Source organism: Triticum aestivum, chromosome 7B (genome assembly GCF_018294505.1).
Source record: "Triticum aestivum cultivar Chinese Spring chromosome 7B, IWGSC CS RefSeq v2.1, whole genome shotgun sequence".
NCBI classification, from domain to species: domain Eukaryota; kingdom Viridiplantae; phylum Streptophyta; class Magnoliopsida; order Poales; family Poaceae; genus Triticum; species Triticum aestivum.
The window spans coordinates 738,018,298-738,032,164 of record NC_057813.1 but is presented as its reverse complement, the minus strand read 5'-3'; the positions used below and the strand labels follow the sequence as shown (position 1 = coordinate 738,032,164).

General features: G+C 47.0%; 3 protein-coding genes and 1 pseudogene across 4 annotated transcripts; 1 reads left to right on the top strand and 3 right to left on the bottom strand.

The window, feature by feature from the left end:
• Positions 1-693: 693 nt before the first annotated feature.
• Positions 694-2,192, bottom strand: LOC123155660 (BTB/POZ and MATH domain-containing protein 2-like). Its single transcript, XM_044573813.1, has 2 exons — positions 2,168-2,192; positions 694-2,034 (listed from the first exon to the last, which is right to left on the bottom strand). Exon 2 carries the CDS (start codon positions 2,014-2,016, stop codon positions 937-939), a length of 1,080 nt encoding a protein of 359 aa, XP_044429748.1. The 5' UTR covers positions 2,017-2,034; positions 2,168-2,192; the 3' UTR covers positions 694-936.
• Positions 2,193-6,133: 3,941 nt separating this feature from the next.
• LOC123158683 (BTB/POZ and MATH domain-containing protein 1-like) lies at positions 6,134-7,683 on the top strand. The gene is made up of 2 exons (XM_044576582.1): positions 6,134-6,964; positions 7,333-7,683. The coding sequence occupies exons 1-2, from the start codon at positions 6,239-6,241 to the stop codon at positions 7,681-7,683; spliced, it is 1,077 nt and encodes a 358-aa protein (XP_044432517.1). The 5' UTR covers positions 6,134-6,238.
• Positions 7,684-8,748: 1,065 nt separating this feature from the next.
• On the bottom strand, positions 8,749-9,797 carry LOC123158681 (BTB/POZ and MATH domain-containing protein 2-like; annotated as a pseudogene).
• A 1,816-nt stretch (positions 9,798-11,613) lies between these two features.
• LOC123163018 (BTB/POZ and MATH domain-containing protein 2-like) lies at positions 11,614-13,121 on the bottom strand. Of its 2 annotated transcripts, XM_044580775.1 has the most exons (2): positions 11,932-13,121; positions 11,614-11,845 (listed from the first exon to the last, which is right to left on the bottom strand). In XM_044580775.1, exons 1-2 carry the CDS (start codon positions 12,990-12,992, stop codon positions 11,824-11,826), a joined length of 1,083 nt encoding a protein of 360 aa, XP_044436710.1. In that variant the 5' UTR covers positions 12,993-13,121; the 3' UTR covers positions 11,614-11,823. The 2 variants fall into 2 exon arrangements, with proteins under 2 accessions (XP_044436710.1, XP_044436712.1); XM_044580777.1 differs by having other exon boundaries at positions 11,614-13,121.
• Between the last annotated feature and the right edge of the window lie 746 nt (positions 13,122-13,867).

Sequence of the window (13,867 nt, the reverse complement as noted above, 5' to 3'; positions counted from 1 at the left end):
CGTTCGCATGACAACATACGTTCGCATGACAACATACGTTCGCATGACTACTTATAACATGGTTCAGTCACACGCTCATTGCTTAGTGTGCGTACGGTTTTTAGCCCGCGTGGATATTACACCTCGACCATATGCACTTACATCATTTTTAATGGCTGTAAGTGCTCAACGAGGATCAACGTTGCCCTTTTTCCTTTCCTTTTCCATTTCATCCGCCGGCATAGTGTTGGTCTCCTATGGCTTTACTACGTATCGGTGTGATCATGTGTGTGTTGATGTTGGTTGTGGCCATCCTATCTATGTAGAGGTCGGGTGTTTATTAATTTTGTTTTGTATCTCGTTGATGCTTCATTATGAGTTAATAAAATCGCCCTGTTTCGAGAGCAAAAATGAATGAACATGCTAAGTAGAGGGCATAACCAAACTAGTAGAGATACAAAATGAACTTTTTTTTTGAGCATCAAAATGAACTAACAAGTAACAAACACGTCAGAGGGGAAAACAAAATGACCACAACTTTTCGTCTCCTATTTTTTTCTCATAAAAGGGATTTCTCCAATTTAATTAAGGAAACCACTAGGACTTCATTCAAGGTTCAAAAGGCTAGCATGTAAACAAATAACATCCTCGAGAATACAAAGATCCACACGGAGGCAGTACACCTTTATAAAAACAATTCACCAATAAGCACAACAAGGGGGAAACAATACTGAAGATGGCAATTCGTCGCAAGCTAGAAAACGTCATCGATCCTTGATCCAGTGTCAGAAATGGTACCAACCCCATCGCCTGCAGCATCCATGAGTCTTCTCGAACAAAGTCGTACTTAACTTTCATTCCCTTTTTCTTCTGCGACGACAAATACAGTAAGCAAGGGAAGTGGGAAATTCACAGGAACATAAGAGCTGTCGACCAATATGATGATGAAAGTCCTACTTAGCCGGCAGGCGGCAGCACACCAAGTATCATGTCCTTCATGAGAGTGGGGCAGCTCCTGCACAAATGATCAAAGCCGTCCGTGGCTAGCACCGCTCTCAGGTTGTCTGGACACCGGAGGAACTCGCTGCATGCCTTCTTCAGCCCTTCACAGCCGTGCTGCTCGGCGAGCGCCAGGATGACTGCCGCGGTGCTCACGTTGATGTGCTCGCACAGCTTCTTCTCCCACATCATCCTCAGCCTCAGCAGGTCGTACCTGTCGGCTGTAGCAAGAAGGTGCGGCAGCATAACGACGTCCTCGTCCTGCACTGCTGGTGCAGGAAGTGAGTCTCCGTAGATGAACCCTAACATCGCCTTGAACACTGCTGCGTTCATGTCATCTATCTGCACCATGGCGGACGTGCCTTCCTTCATCGGACCGAAGAGCAACGCCCTGAAGACGGTAGACCGGGCCGCGAGAACGCATCGGTGGGCGGCAAACGTCTCGCCGCCGACTCGGAAGGCCACATCGGTGCCCTCTCCGGTCAGGAGAAGATCGGTGAAGTTTCGTTGCATGTTGGACGGCGGCACCACAATTAACGAAGAAGCGGTGGCCGTGGGTCCGGTGGTGGTGATCACTTCTTCCGTGACAACCACGATGTCGCACCGGATGGTGAAACTGTCGTCCTTGAGGTGTTCAGATTTCCCCATTGCCTCCCGTCCCTCGTCGTTGCCGCCAGCTTCAAACTCGGATAATTTTCTACCATGGATGCATGCCGGCTTGTGCTTGTCGGTCTCGTCAACGAAACTGAACTTGAACTGTGCCTTCACGGTCTCTGTAGCCGGTGCCTCTTCCTTATGGAGGTGAAGCCAAAGGGTTATATATCCATTGTTGTTCAGGTGTTCGTCATTGGGGTAGAACATGATGTACCAGCGATGGCCTCCGATTATGAAACAGCGAGACTTAATAGGTTCTGGAGTGCACGACTGGCCTTCAACAACAAGCAAGTGGTACCCGCTGGCGCTGGCAGTAGTCGGGGAGGTGGTGGCGTGCACGAGCTTGCCGTCGACGATTACTGATACACCCGCGAAGAACATCATGGATTGATGAATCTGCAACTGCAAGTGGTGAAACATTAGGATGTAGCACACAAGTAAATCTGAGAGAGAGAGAGAGAGAGAGAGAGAGAGAGAGAGAGAGAGAGAGAGAGCTGCAGTGGCACGCGAACCAATCAATGGAGGATTGCCGTACCTCGCGGGCCGGTATGTGTGGGAGGAGAAGCTGTTGAATTTGAGCCTAAGCGAGCATACTATGGCCAATATCACTATGGCTACACTTACACCGGAAGGAGACGCACTAGAACTCTGGTTGGTGACCAGCTTAGCTATTCCAACACTTTATTACTTCATCTTTCATCTTATATACAGACGACGACGGTCATGAACACAAAAAAAAAAGGTTTTACATGTGAACACGAACACACTAGGACGTGACTCGAGGGCTGTCTAGGGACTCCACGACCCTTCAATAGCACATCAGCACAGGACTCAGACGGTTGTCAATGAGAGCCTTCAATAGCACAACGCTCAAGGTGACTTGCTCACCTATATGCATGCCCTCAGTTAATGGCACTTTGTCAAATGCAACCAACGCCTTTGAAATCGCATTCAATCGTGATCATGACCACAAATACAAGATGGCAACAAGACTGGTTTCTGCAAACAGATTGTAGTAGTAACAAATAGAAGCCACCTTTTGTTTCAACTCGGCTGCAAATATAACATGCCGATGAATGCATATGTTTAGAATTCACTGTAACAAACCAATGTTGTAATTTCTCAGTGCAAGAAACGATTCAAATTTCGAGGATTGAAGAGAGGGAATGCAAGGAGCTAGTACATGACCCACTGCCCGGTGCGGCGGTGCCGTGACTGCTGGTTGCTGCACCGCCGAACTGCCGCCTTGCCGGTCCTGTCTTGTGCGCCTGCCGCTTCCGTTCGCTGGTCTGCTGTGGCGCCGCCGCCGTAAGGGACTAGAGCTAGTACTACTACGATTGGATTGGTGCGCTCAAGCCCTGGTCCGGAGTGGTGCGATCCATCGACCGTCGTAGATCGATCAATATTGTCATGCAGTGCTGCGAGCGTGCAATGCTCACTGGGCTAGCCTGCTGGGCCTCAAGGCTTTCTTCCCTTTCTCTCAATATCGTGTTCGGCCAATTTGTTAGTTTTTAGCCCACTAAGCGCTACACCCTCTATTGAAACAAATTGTGTTGCCTCAAAACAAATTGTGACACACCACTAAATATATGCAGTAGTAGCAGGGAGAATATTGCCAAGGCTGCCCGTTAATGAGAATTGTCATTGTTCATGTTCATAATTGGATGGTACCTTGTGCAATGCTGCGAGATTTTTTAGCTATCAATAAAACCATAATGTGAAATGAGTAATAGATCGCGAAACCAGCACAAAAATTCCAATCGCAACATAACAAAGAGAGTATGTTCCCCATTGGTTGTACTCTGGGTCTTATGGAGGCGTGATTGTGATGTGACGGCAGCCCGATCTTTCGGTTAAAGTAGGATAAATATTGATTTGGTGGTTTTGACCTTGACGATCCGGCTATATTGTACCAGACGATACGCCCCGACAATCGCTAAAGGAATTTCCAATGGTTATCAATCTTGCTGTAGGCACGGCCAACCTAAACAACGAGGTTCGAGTTCATGTAAGCAACCGAAGAACCAATATGATGATGAAACTCCTACTTAGCTGGCAGCACGCCAAGGATCATGTCCTTCATAAAAGCGGGGCAGCTCCTGCACAAATGATAAAAGCCGTCCGTGGACACCACTGCTCTGAGGTTTTCCAGACACTGGAGGAACTCGCAACCCGCCTTCTTCAGCCCGTCGCGGCCGTGCTGCTCAGCAAGCGCCAGGATGGCTGTCGAGGTGCTCACATTGATGTGCTCACACAACTTCTTCTCGCGCATCAACCTTAGCCTTAGCAAGTTGTACCTGTCAGTTGCGGTAAGCAGGTGCTGCAGCAGAATGACGTCCTCATGCTCCTGTGGCAAGCAGAAGCCGTCGTCACCTGATTATTTAATCTGAATCGACTCCCGCAAAAAAAAAGGAACATTGAGCGCGTGGATGTGGATTAATACTTTTTTTCGTGAGAGGGCAGGCCTGGCGCAGTGGTGAAGTCCTCCCCACTTGTGCCAAGAGGTCCTGGGTTCGAACCAGCCTCTCTGCATTGCACTTTGCAAGGGTAAGACTAGGTTCCTATAATCCCTCCCCATACCCCACCTTGTGTGGGAGCTTCTATGCACTGGGTCTGTCCTTTAGGAAGATGTGGATGAATACTGATCGTGCTAGTTTTCGCGTGTCAGCTGCATGTTCTGACCAAAGTCACAACGTTTAACATGCAGTCGTGGTACAAATTAAATTGTGCACCAGTGCCGGTTTGCATTGCTTTTTTCTTTGGTAATCATCCACGCTTATGTTGCTGCTGCTGGTACCATGAATTGCACGAGCAGGCTTCGATCGTCTCGCTAGTGCATTCTGCTGGACCTCTCGTGTCTCCTTCCTTGTTCTTTTTAGCTAGGTGTATAAAAAAATAGTTTCCTTTTTTGCAAGGCGGTCACTCAAAACAAATTACCCTGGGACTTGGTTTATAAAGGGTAAAAAACAAACTAATTGGACTGTTTTTTCTTTTTCCAACCCCACAAATAATACAATCCTGCCCCCAAGACCCTGAGATTTTGAAGTCAACACCCTAACAATTTTGTTTCCTTGCAAATAAGGACAAAATTCGACAAGTGGTTGTGATTTTTACTAGAAATTTCGGCAGCATAACGCGTCAAATGGATTAAGAAATGCATCCACAATGGCACTACACGAGGGAAAAGCAATTTTGGCTAGTACCAGAAAGGATGGTGTGGTGTTTCTACAGTGCATGTTTCAAATCAGGCCGCAATTTTTAAAAAAGTTCTTGGCTATTTTCCTCTAAAATGTAGTTACCACTCACTGTCCATTCGGGTCGATTTTTGCTTCTCAATGTGTCTTCCATTTTCAGCCCAATGTCACGTGATGACAAACCCATCTAGAAAGTTCTTTTTCTTTTGTTTATGTGTAGTACATAGATAATAAAAATCTATCTGAAACCAGCAAGAAAAAGAGAAGCCCGGGCAAAGAAGTAGCAACCAATTCCCATATACAAACTACAAATATCCAATCCACAACCAGCTCATAGAAACTAAAAAGGACCAAGCCCATAGACAAATTGAAAAACAGCCTACAACAATGACAGATGACGTCAGCACGTGAATGAGACCAAAGAATATCTCATTTAGATGTGTTCTAGGCACTCCCAACAACGGTTTTGCATGACGTGTAATTAAGTGCTCATCCATTTTAAGTTGTTGGAAAAAAATGCATCAACTGTTTACATTAAACCATTAATGTTGTGACAAATTTATGTTAACTTCAGGAAGATGCATAATATTTTTATATTTGAAATAATGTTTGTTGTACCTTTTTAAGAAAATACATAGGTTTATAATATTGTCGACAGAATTCTAACTTCGTCTAGATTTATTTGGTCCCCTCTTATTTTGGATCAAAGTCTGAGCATAAGTTTAACTAAACATATATAGACTATATGTCAAAAAGATTATGTCGTCTAAAATCTCTTCAGAATAGAAATCCAATAGTAAACTTGTTGCAGCATGTACCACATATATTGTTGGTGATAGATAGCCAAAGTTTGACAACAAATATGAGGAGGACCAATAAACCTGAACAAAGTGATTATTTAGTTATGAAATGCTCGTTTTTTAACTGAAAATTATAGATATAGAGGAGACATGGAAAAAGAAAGCAGGGTTGAAAATACGATTACTATATGATTGGGAATATAAGCTGTTTTTAGGAAATATAAGCTACTTATACAAAATAAAAGCAAGGACTACACAATGCCCCAAGAATATAGCACGAATACGTAGTGAATTCACACGTGGGGAGAAAGGCATCTACGCAGAGGTAGTCAAGGTTGGCAAGGTCGGATCTAGTCAGACACGGTTCTTTTTTCCGAAAAGGTGTCAGACACGGTTCTGATTATACCCTGTGGTGGATTGAATTCGGGTTTTACATAGTACAGTATATACTGAATACCCTGTGGCCTTGCCTTTGTATATATTGCTTTCTTGCCTATACATTAAGGTTTAGCACCGTGAGGTCCTTGTATATATATATAGAGCAGATCTAACACCTAAATCTGCGTATCACGTACAAGTACTTTAAATAGCAGACTCGTCAATCCATCCATCATGTCGTACGCGGGTGTATCTGTCATCGCCGACGGCAAGCTCGTGGGCGGTTCTACCTCACCAAACGTCGATGCCGGTGCGGCCAGCGGGTACCACTTGCTCGCAGTGGAAGGCTACTCGGAGACCCAGAAACCCATCTGGTCTCGCAGTTTCACCATCGGCGGCCAATGCTGGGGCATCTACTACAACCCCGGCGGCAACCACCTGGACATCGCCGACTTCATATCGCTTGAGCTTTGCCTCATGGACATCACTTCATGTCCCGTGAAGGCACAGTTCGAGTTCAGCTTCGCTCAAGACACCGACAACCAAGATCCTGCACGTATCAATGTTAGCAGAGTATCGGAGTTTCGGGCTTACTTCGAGTCCCACAAAAAGCTCATCAAAAGAGAAGCCTTGGAGAAACACATCAAGCACAACAGTTTCACCATACGGTGCGACATCATGGTGGTGGATGATGACACCGCCGCCGCCACTCCTCCCATCATCGTGGTGCCGCCGTCCGACATGCGCCAAAATTTCACTGACTTTCTCCTGACCCGGGAGGGCACCGACGTTGTCTTCGAGGTCGGCAGCGAGATGGTCGCCGCCCACCGCTGCGTTCTCGCGGCCCGCTCTACTGTTTTCAAGGCATTGCTCTTCGACCCCACCAAGGAGAGGACGTCGCTGACGACGACGGCCACTATAGTCCAGCAGGTAGACGACATGGATGTGTCGGTGTTCAAGGCGTTGCTTGGGTTCATCTATGGCGACTTGCTGCCTGTTTCAGCCGAGGATGATATCGAGGGCGTCCTACTGCAGCAGCTACTCGTCGCGGCGCATCGGTACGACCTCCCGAGGCTGAGGTAGATGTGCGAGAATAAGTTGTGCGAGGTGCCGTCATCCGATATGCAACAGAACTTCACCGACCTTCTCCAGTCTAGAGAGGGCACCGACGTGGTTTTCCAGGTCGGCGGAGAGACGTTCGCCGCCCACCGTTGCATCCTCGCAGCCCGCTCTACCGTCTTCAGGGCGTTGCTCTTAGGCCCTATGAAGAAGGAAGGCACGTCGACGGTGGTATACATGTAGATGACATGGACGCCATGGTGTTCGAGGCGATGCTTGGGTTCATTTATGGTGAATCTCTGCCGGTGTCGGCGGACCATGAGAACGAGGGTGTCATGCTACATCACCTGCTCGTCGCGGCGGATCGGTATGATGTCCCGAGGCTCCGGTTGTTGTGTGAGAAGAAGTTGTGCGAGAACATTTGCGTGAGTACGGCGATGACCATCTTGGCGCTTGCTGAGCAGCATGGCTGCAATGGCCTGAATAAGGCGTGCTACGATTTCCTCCGGTTTCGGGTTAACCTGAGGGCGGCGGTCGCCACGGATGGCTTTGATCATCTGTGCAGGAGCTGCCCTCCTGTTATGAAGGAGGTGATCCTTGCCATGCTTCAAATTTCATAGGAAAGGACTACTGGTCAATTGTAATATGCAATTTTCACTTTCTAAGAAAAGCGTACTACCACTAACTACTAGTCTACTGAAAATACCACTAAAACTTAGAGATTAAGAGTGCCAAAGAGATCAGGACGTTCATTTCATTGTTTGAAACGCTGCTAGATAAGAGGAAAATACTGATCTAGGCAGATAAATAATATACTAAATGGAAGGTTGGACATCAAAGGGCGTTACAATTCTCTTTCTTGAAAAAGGGTTCTGTTGCACCAAAGGGCGTTACAATTCCATAGTTCAACGACAACTAATTACAGTCGAATGTAACGAGGGAACAACCATCTACAAAGGTTGGACATCACGGTCGAGAGGAAGAGCATGCTTGACTGTTTCGACGAGGGCACAAAACATGCATACATCGGTGTCAAGTCCTGGCATGCAATGACGTTGCTTGACGAGTATATGTCATCATTGTCCTAATTGTACCAGTGGCGGATAGGGTTCCATTGTAGCATAACATCGGCTGAGGAACAAAGAGGGGCAACGAGGAAAAAAACGAGTATTTGGACGGAAATAGTGATTATCAGACGAGAAACAGTATCAAGCATACGAATAAAAGAGGGATACAACGATTAGTGCTAATATGTAATGGCGCAGCAAAGCGCCGAAACCACTTATTGTAATTAAGGAAATCACTAGGGGTTTGCACAATTTTCCAAAAGGTCGCATGTAAAGAAATAGCAACAGTCCTGGAGGATACAAGGATAGCAATATGAAACTCTTGCAGGATAATTAACTAAGGTACATCCGCCCACAAGGACACATGCTACACCGTCGCCCACAAGGGATGAACGGAACTGAAGATATAGCAAATTGTCGCAAGCTAGACAACGTCATCCATTAGTGATCCAATGGCACCCACCCCTCAGACATGTTAAACAAGGTTGTTGGATCCAATAGTTTTCTAGATCTAAGTCGAACAGCCTTCATTCTCTTTTCCTTCTGCAATGACAAAAGAGTAAACGAGGGAAGTGGGAAAATCGCCAGAATATGTAGAGCTTGCATTAATATGAAGTCCTACTTTGGGGGTAGCAGGCCAAGGATCATGTCTTTCATAAGAGAGAGGCAGCTCCTACACAAGTGATCAAAGCCGTCCGTGTCAACCACCGCCCTCAGGTTGTCCAGACACTGGAGGAATTTGTAGCACGCCTTCCTCAGCCCATTGCAGCCGTGCTGCTCGGAGAGCGCTAGGACGGTGGTCGCCGTACCCACTTTGATGTGCTCGCATAGCTTCCTCTCGCACATTGCCTGGAGTCTTGTGAGGTTGTACCTGTCCGCTGCAACGAGCAGGTGCTGCAGCAGGTCGCCCTCGTATTCATCCGCTACCAGCGCAGAAAATGAGTCATCCTAGATGAACCCAAGCATCGCCTTGAACACCGCAGCGTCCATGTCCTCTATCTGCACGATGGTGTCCGTTGATGTGCCTTCCTTCATGGGGCCAAAGAGAGCTGCCCTAAAGACCGTAGAGCGGGCCGCGAGAATACACCGATGGGCGGCGAATGTCTCGCGACCCACTTGGAAGACCACGTCGGCGCCCTCCCCTGCTAGGAGAAAGTCGGTGAAGTTCTGATGCATGTCAGACGGTGGCACCGTGATGAATGCAGTGTTGCATGTTGGATTTAGGACCACGACGTCGCATCGGATGGTGAAACTGTCGTTCTTGAGATGTTTGTCCAGGACTGCTCTCTTGATGTACTTAACCGCATCAGTGTGTTGACCTCGTAGCTCTAATATTTTGCTACCATGGATATGTGACGGCTCTTGCTTGTAGGTCTCATCAACGAAGCTGAACACGACGCGCGCCTTCACGGGATCTGCAGTGGTACCCTTTTCCTCGTTCAGGAAAATACAAAGTAGTATATAGCCGTCTTGGTCCCGGTAATAGTTGTAGGGGTTATACAAGATTTTCCAGCAGCGTCCACCGATGGTGAAAGCGTGAGATAGCAAGGGTTGGCGCGTGCGCGAGTGGTCTTGCAAGTGGTACGCGCTGACACTAGGGGTGGTAGTTGAGGTGTCAGCGCCAAGGCGCCTCCCTTGGCGATGTTAGATACACCGGCGGAAGACATGGCAGAATAATCTCCAGTATGTTGGATATTAGTCCATGAGATCGATCAGATCAAAAAACGATGAACACACCGCGGGCCCAAAAATCTGTAGCCAAAGCAGCATTAAATAAGATTAAGATTGACTCTACAGTTCTCAATAAGACTAGTATAAATATTCCCGCAAAGAATTAGATCAAACATATTACTCCTCACGGATCTCACAATCGAATAGAAAGAATTAAACTGAATTGGAAGTACAATTTCTATACTTATATAAGATAAGCGTCGAGAGAGATGAGTGACAATAACCATTAGTGCTAACCTTGCCTAGTTACCAGGGCGCAGAAGATTTGCTGGGTCCTCGCGACACCAGCGTCGTGTCCGATCGACAAAAGGGAGGGCAGCAGAGAGGACGCCGGCAGACTCCTCTAGGGCATAGGACCAGTGGCGGAGCCAGGAAAATCGAATGAGGGGGGCCAAGTGCTGCTAATCTTCATTGGGGAGGGCCGGTGCATCAAAATACACCAATTTAGTGGTAAATAATTATCTTTTCAAATACATATTAGGCTTAGATGAAAAATGTTAGGGGGGGCCAGTGCCCCTGCTGGTCCCCCCTGTCTCCGCCACTGCATAGGACGACGCTGATTCGCACAGACTCTTAGCGAGGCGAGGTAACATGGGCCGGCCCATTTAATTAGCTCGTTGCCTTCTACTATAAGGTTTTGGAACCTTCTATAAGGTTCCATGCCGGTTTAAACCAGTTTGTCAACCATCTAGAAGGTTCAGGAACATGTGTTTTTCTCTCTTAATTTTCATTTTTTCTGTTTATTTTTTCATTTCATTTCTGTTTTTATAAAAACCCATAATTTCAAATAATGTTCAACATATACAAAAAATTATATAGCATCTTCAAAAATTGTTCCCTTTTCCAAAAAAGTTACGCACTTAAAAAAATCAGGCTTTCAAATATTCTCAAAAATTCCAAGTTTAATTCATGAATGTTCATGTTTTCCAAAAGACGTTTGGAATTTTGAAATTTCATAATCTTTCCAGAAAACGATCCAATATTCGAATTTTTCTTCAGGTTTGGAAAAAACACCCCAAGATAAGAAAGAGATTTCTTGATACATTTACAAAAAACACCCCAAGATAAGATAAATTACAATCACAGCCTTGAAGGTGCTTGTCAAGATTGCCAACTGCCGCCGATCTCCACCACTGCGGCAGCGCCGCTAGAGATAAGAGAGACAACAAACCATCATAACCTAACCCAAAGATGCACCACCGCGGACAGAGCCGCTTTGTGAGCCGATGAACTCGACCGCTGCAAACAGCAGAACCTTCTCCGATGTTGGGTCCACCAGCACTTGATCAGCAGTCTTTCTTTCTTAACACCTAATCTAATCACCTCAAGCAATCCGTTAAAAGAAAATTGTATAACGGTATTATTCAATGAAGTTGCAGAAATGCTGGACGCACGGATGTGGTTTAAGGAACCAACGAACTTACCTTCCTCCCTAACTAATCTGGGTGGGCCTGTGTCCCCTAATTGCCAATCACAACAGCCCACATCGCCCCAGCCCTGTGAACTCCTGTAAACCTTACGTTTATGTCGTATTGCTCAGCTAACTTGCGTAAGGATAAGGAACTCATGCCTTTGGAACTACATTGCGCATGCAATGAACTGACAAACACGGCAAGAGGCAAAAACGAAGTGAAAACAACTTTACTTCTACTTTTTCTTAAATAAAAGGGATTACTCTCCCAATTTTATTAAGGAAATCACTATATGTTTGCACAAAGTTCCGAAATGCAGCATGTAAAGAAATAGCAACATCCTGGAGGATACGAAGATCCCCTCTTGCAGGAAACTTCGAAACATCCGCACACATGCTACAACGTAGCCATCAACGAAGGTATGAAACTAAAGAAAGCTATTCATTGCCAAGCAGACGACGCCATCCATGAGTGATCGAAGGGCGTCCACCCCTGCAAAACACGTAGGCTACTGTGTCCAATAGTCTTCTAGATCAAAGTCGAAGAGGCTTCATTCCCTTTTCCTTTTCCTTCTGCAATGACAAAGGGAGTAAATAAGGAAGGTGAAAAAAATGGAAGGAATATATGAAGAGCTAACACTAATATGGTGAAGTCCTACTTTGCTGGTAGCACGCCAAGGATCATGCCCTTCATAAGAGTGGGGCAGCTCCTGCACAAATCATCAAAGCCGTCCATGGCCACCACTGCCCTAAGGTTATTCGGACACCGGAGGAACTTGCAACACGCCTTCTTCAACCCATCACAGCCATGCTGCTCGGCAAGCCCTAGTATGGTGGTCACCGTGCTCACGTCGATGTGCTCACAAAGCTTCTTCTCACACATCGCCCTGAGCCTTGGGAGGTTGTACCTGTCTGCCGCAACGAGCAAGTGCTGCAGCAGGGCGCCCTCATTTTCATTTTTGGCCATCGCTGGAAATGAGTCGCTGTAGATGAACCCAACCATGACCTTGAATACCGTAGCGTCCATATCGTCTATATGCACGGTGGCGGCCGTGGATGTACCTTCCTTCATGGGGCCAAAGAGAGCTGCCGTGAAGACCGTAGACCGGGCCGCGAGAATACACCGATGGGCGGCGAATGTCTCGCAGCCCACATGGAAGACCACGTCGGTGCCCTCCCCTACCAGGAGAAAGTCTGTGAAGTTCTGTTGCATGTCGGACGGCGGCACCGTGATGAACGCGGTGTCGCATGTTGGATTTAGGACCACGATGTCGCACCGGATGGTGAAACTGTCGTTGTTGAGATGTTTGTCCAAGACTGTTCTGTCGATGTACTTAAACGCATCATTGCACTGGCCTTGTAGCTCTAGTATTTTTCTACCATGGATACGTGCCGGCTCTTGCTTGTCGGTCTCGTCAACGAAGCTAAACTTGATACGCGCCTTCACGGGCTCTGTAGTGGTGTCTAGTTTCTCGTCGAGGAAGACACAAAGTACTACGACCCCGTCTTCGCCCAGGTCATAGAGCGCGGGGTTATACACGATTCGCCAGCGGTGGCCTCCGACGGTGAAACAGTGAGATATGTTGGATTCCTCGCGCATGCGTAAGTGGCTTTGGACGACAAGCAAGTGGTACCCGCTGGCGCTGGGGCAGCTTGTAGGCGGGGTGTCAGCGCCGAGGAGCTCGCCGTTGGCAATGACGGATACCCCGGCGAAGGACATGGTCTCTAGACTAATCTGCAACTCACTGCCGGTGATCAATGAACCTTTGCTAGTTAGCAGGACCGCAGGAGAATTGGTGGTTGCCGGTCGCGACGCCGTCGTCGCCTGATTTAATCTGAATTGACTCCGACTCCGATCCGATCAAGAGAAGGCAGTAGAGAGGCGGCCGGCAACGCTACTCGCCTTTTAATGACTCTAGAAACGGATCCGAGGAGGTCATGATCTTAAGTGGGCCTTTTGCTTGGAGATTTTGCGCTTGCCCGAGTTCAGGCTTAACCACTTTTTTTTTAATTTCCATCATTTGCTTAACTTGGATTCGATCGAATACCACAGTGGCAACCCTCCCCAGTTTCTGTAGCGTCTACCTGTTCCTACTATTCTGACGACACTGGCATGTTAAACGTGAACCTGTTTACATGACCTCGTGCTACAAACAGTGCACCAGTGCCGGTTTGGTTTGGTAATCAGCGATGCTAATGTTGCTGCTTGTGCCGTCAAGAGCAGGCTTAATGATCGACATGTTAGTGCATTCTACTGGACCTCTCCTTGTTCTTTTTTATTTAGGTATTAGATATAAAAAAAGAGTCCTTCTAAATTGCATCATGTCAATATGGATTGTCCGTCGGACCAGATTGGACGGTCCAGATCGAAAGCAATGCACTGACGTCGCGTGTATTATATGGATGCCCGAGCGGCATTTTCGGAGGAATTTTTTTTCAAGCAGATCAGCTGTTCCGTCTCAAACTTTTCAAGTGCATTCTCGGTACAATTTTTTGTGGAATTTCTGATACGATTTCTATTCATTCCATTCCCGTCGTTGCGGCTCCATCCTCTCTCGTGGTGTCGCAGCTCGAACCATGAGGCCAATTACTCTC

What these genes read in the sequence shown, in the direction of transcription:
- LOC123155660 (XM_044573813.1), bottom strand. Translation starts at nt 2,016, where the DNA reads ATGATGTTCTTCGCGGGTGTATCAGTAATCGTCGACGGCAAGCTCGTG.
- LOC123158683 (XM_044576582.1), top strand. Translation starts at nt 6,239, where the DNA reads ATGTCGTACGCGGGTGTATCTGTCATCGCCGACGGCAAGCTCGTGGGC. An exon ending in TGGATGTGTCGGTGTTCAAG is followed by an intron (nt 6,965 to 7,332) that starts GCGTTGCTTGGG and finishes ATGGTGTTCGAG; the next exon opens with GCGATGCTTGGGTTCATTTA.
- LOC123163018 (XM_044580775.1), bottom strand. Translation starts at nt 12,992, where the DNA reads ATGTCCTTCGCCGGGGTATCCGTCATTGCCAACGGCGAGCTCCTCGGC. An exon ending in CTTGGCGTGCTACCAGCAAA is followed by an intron (nt 11,846 to 11,931) that starts GTAGGACTTCAC and finishes TTGTCATTGCAG; the next exon opens with AAGGAAAAGGAAAAGGGAAT.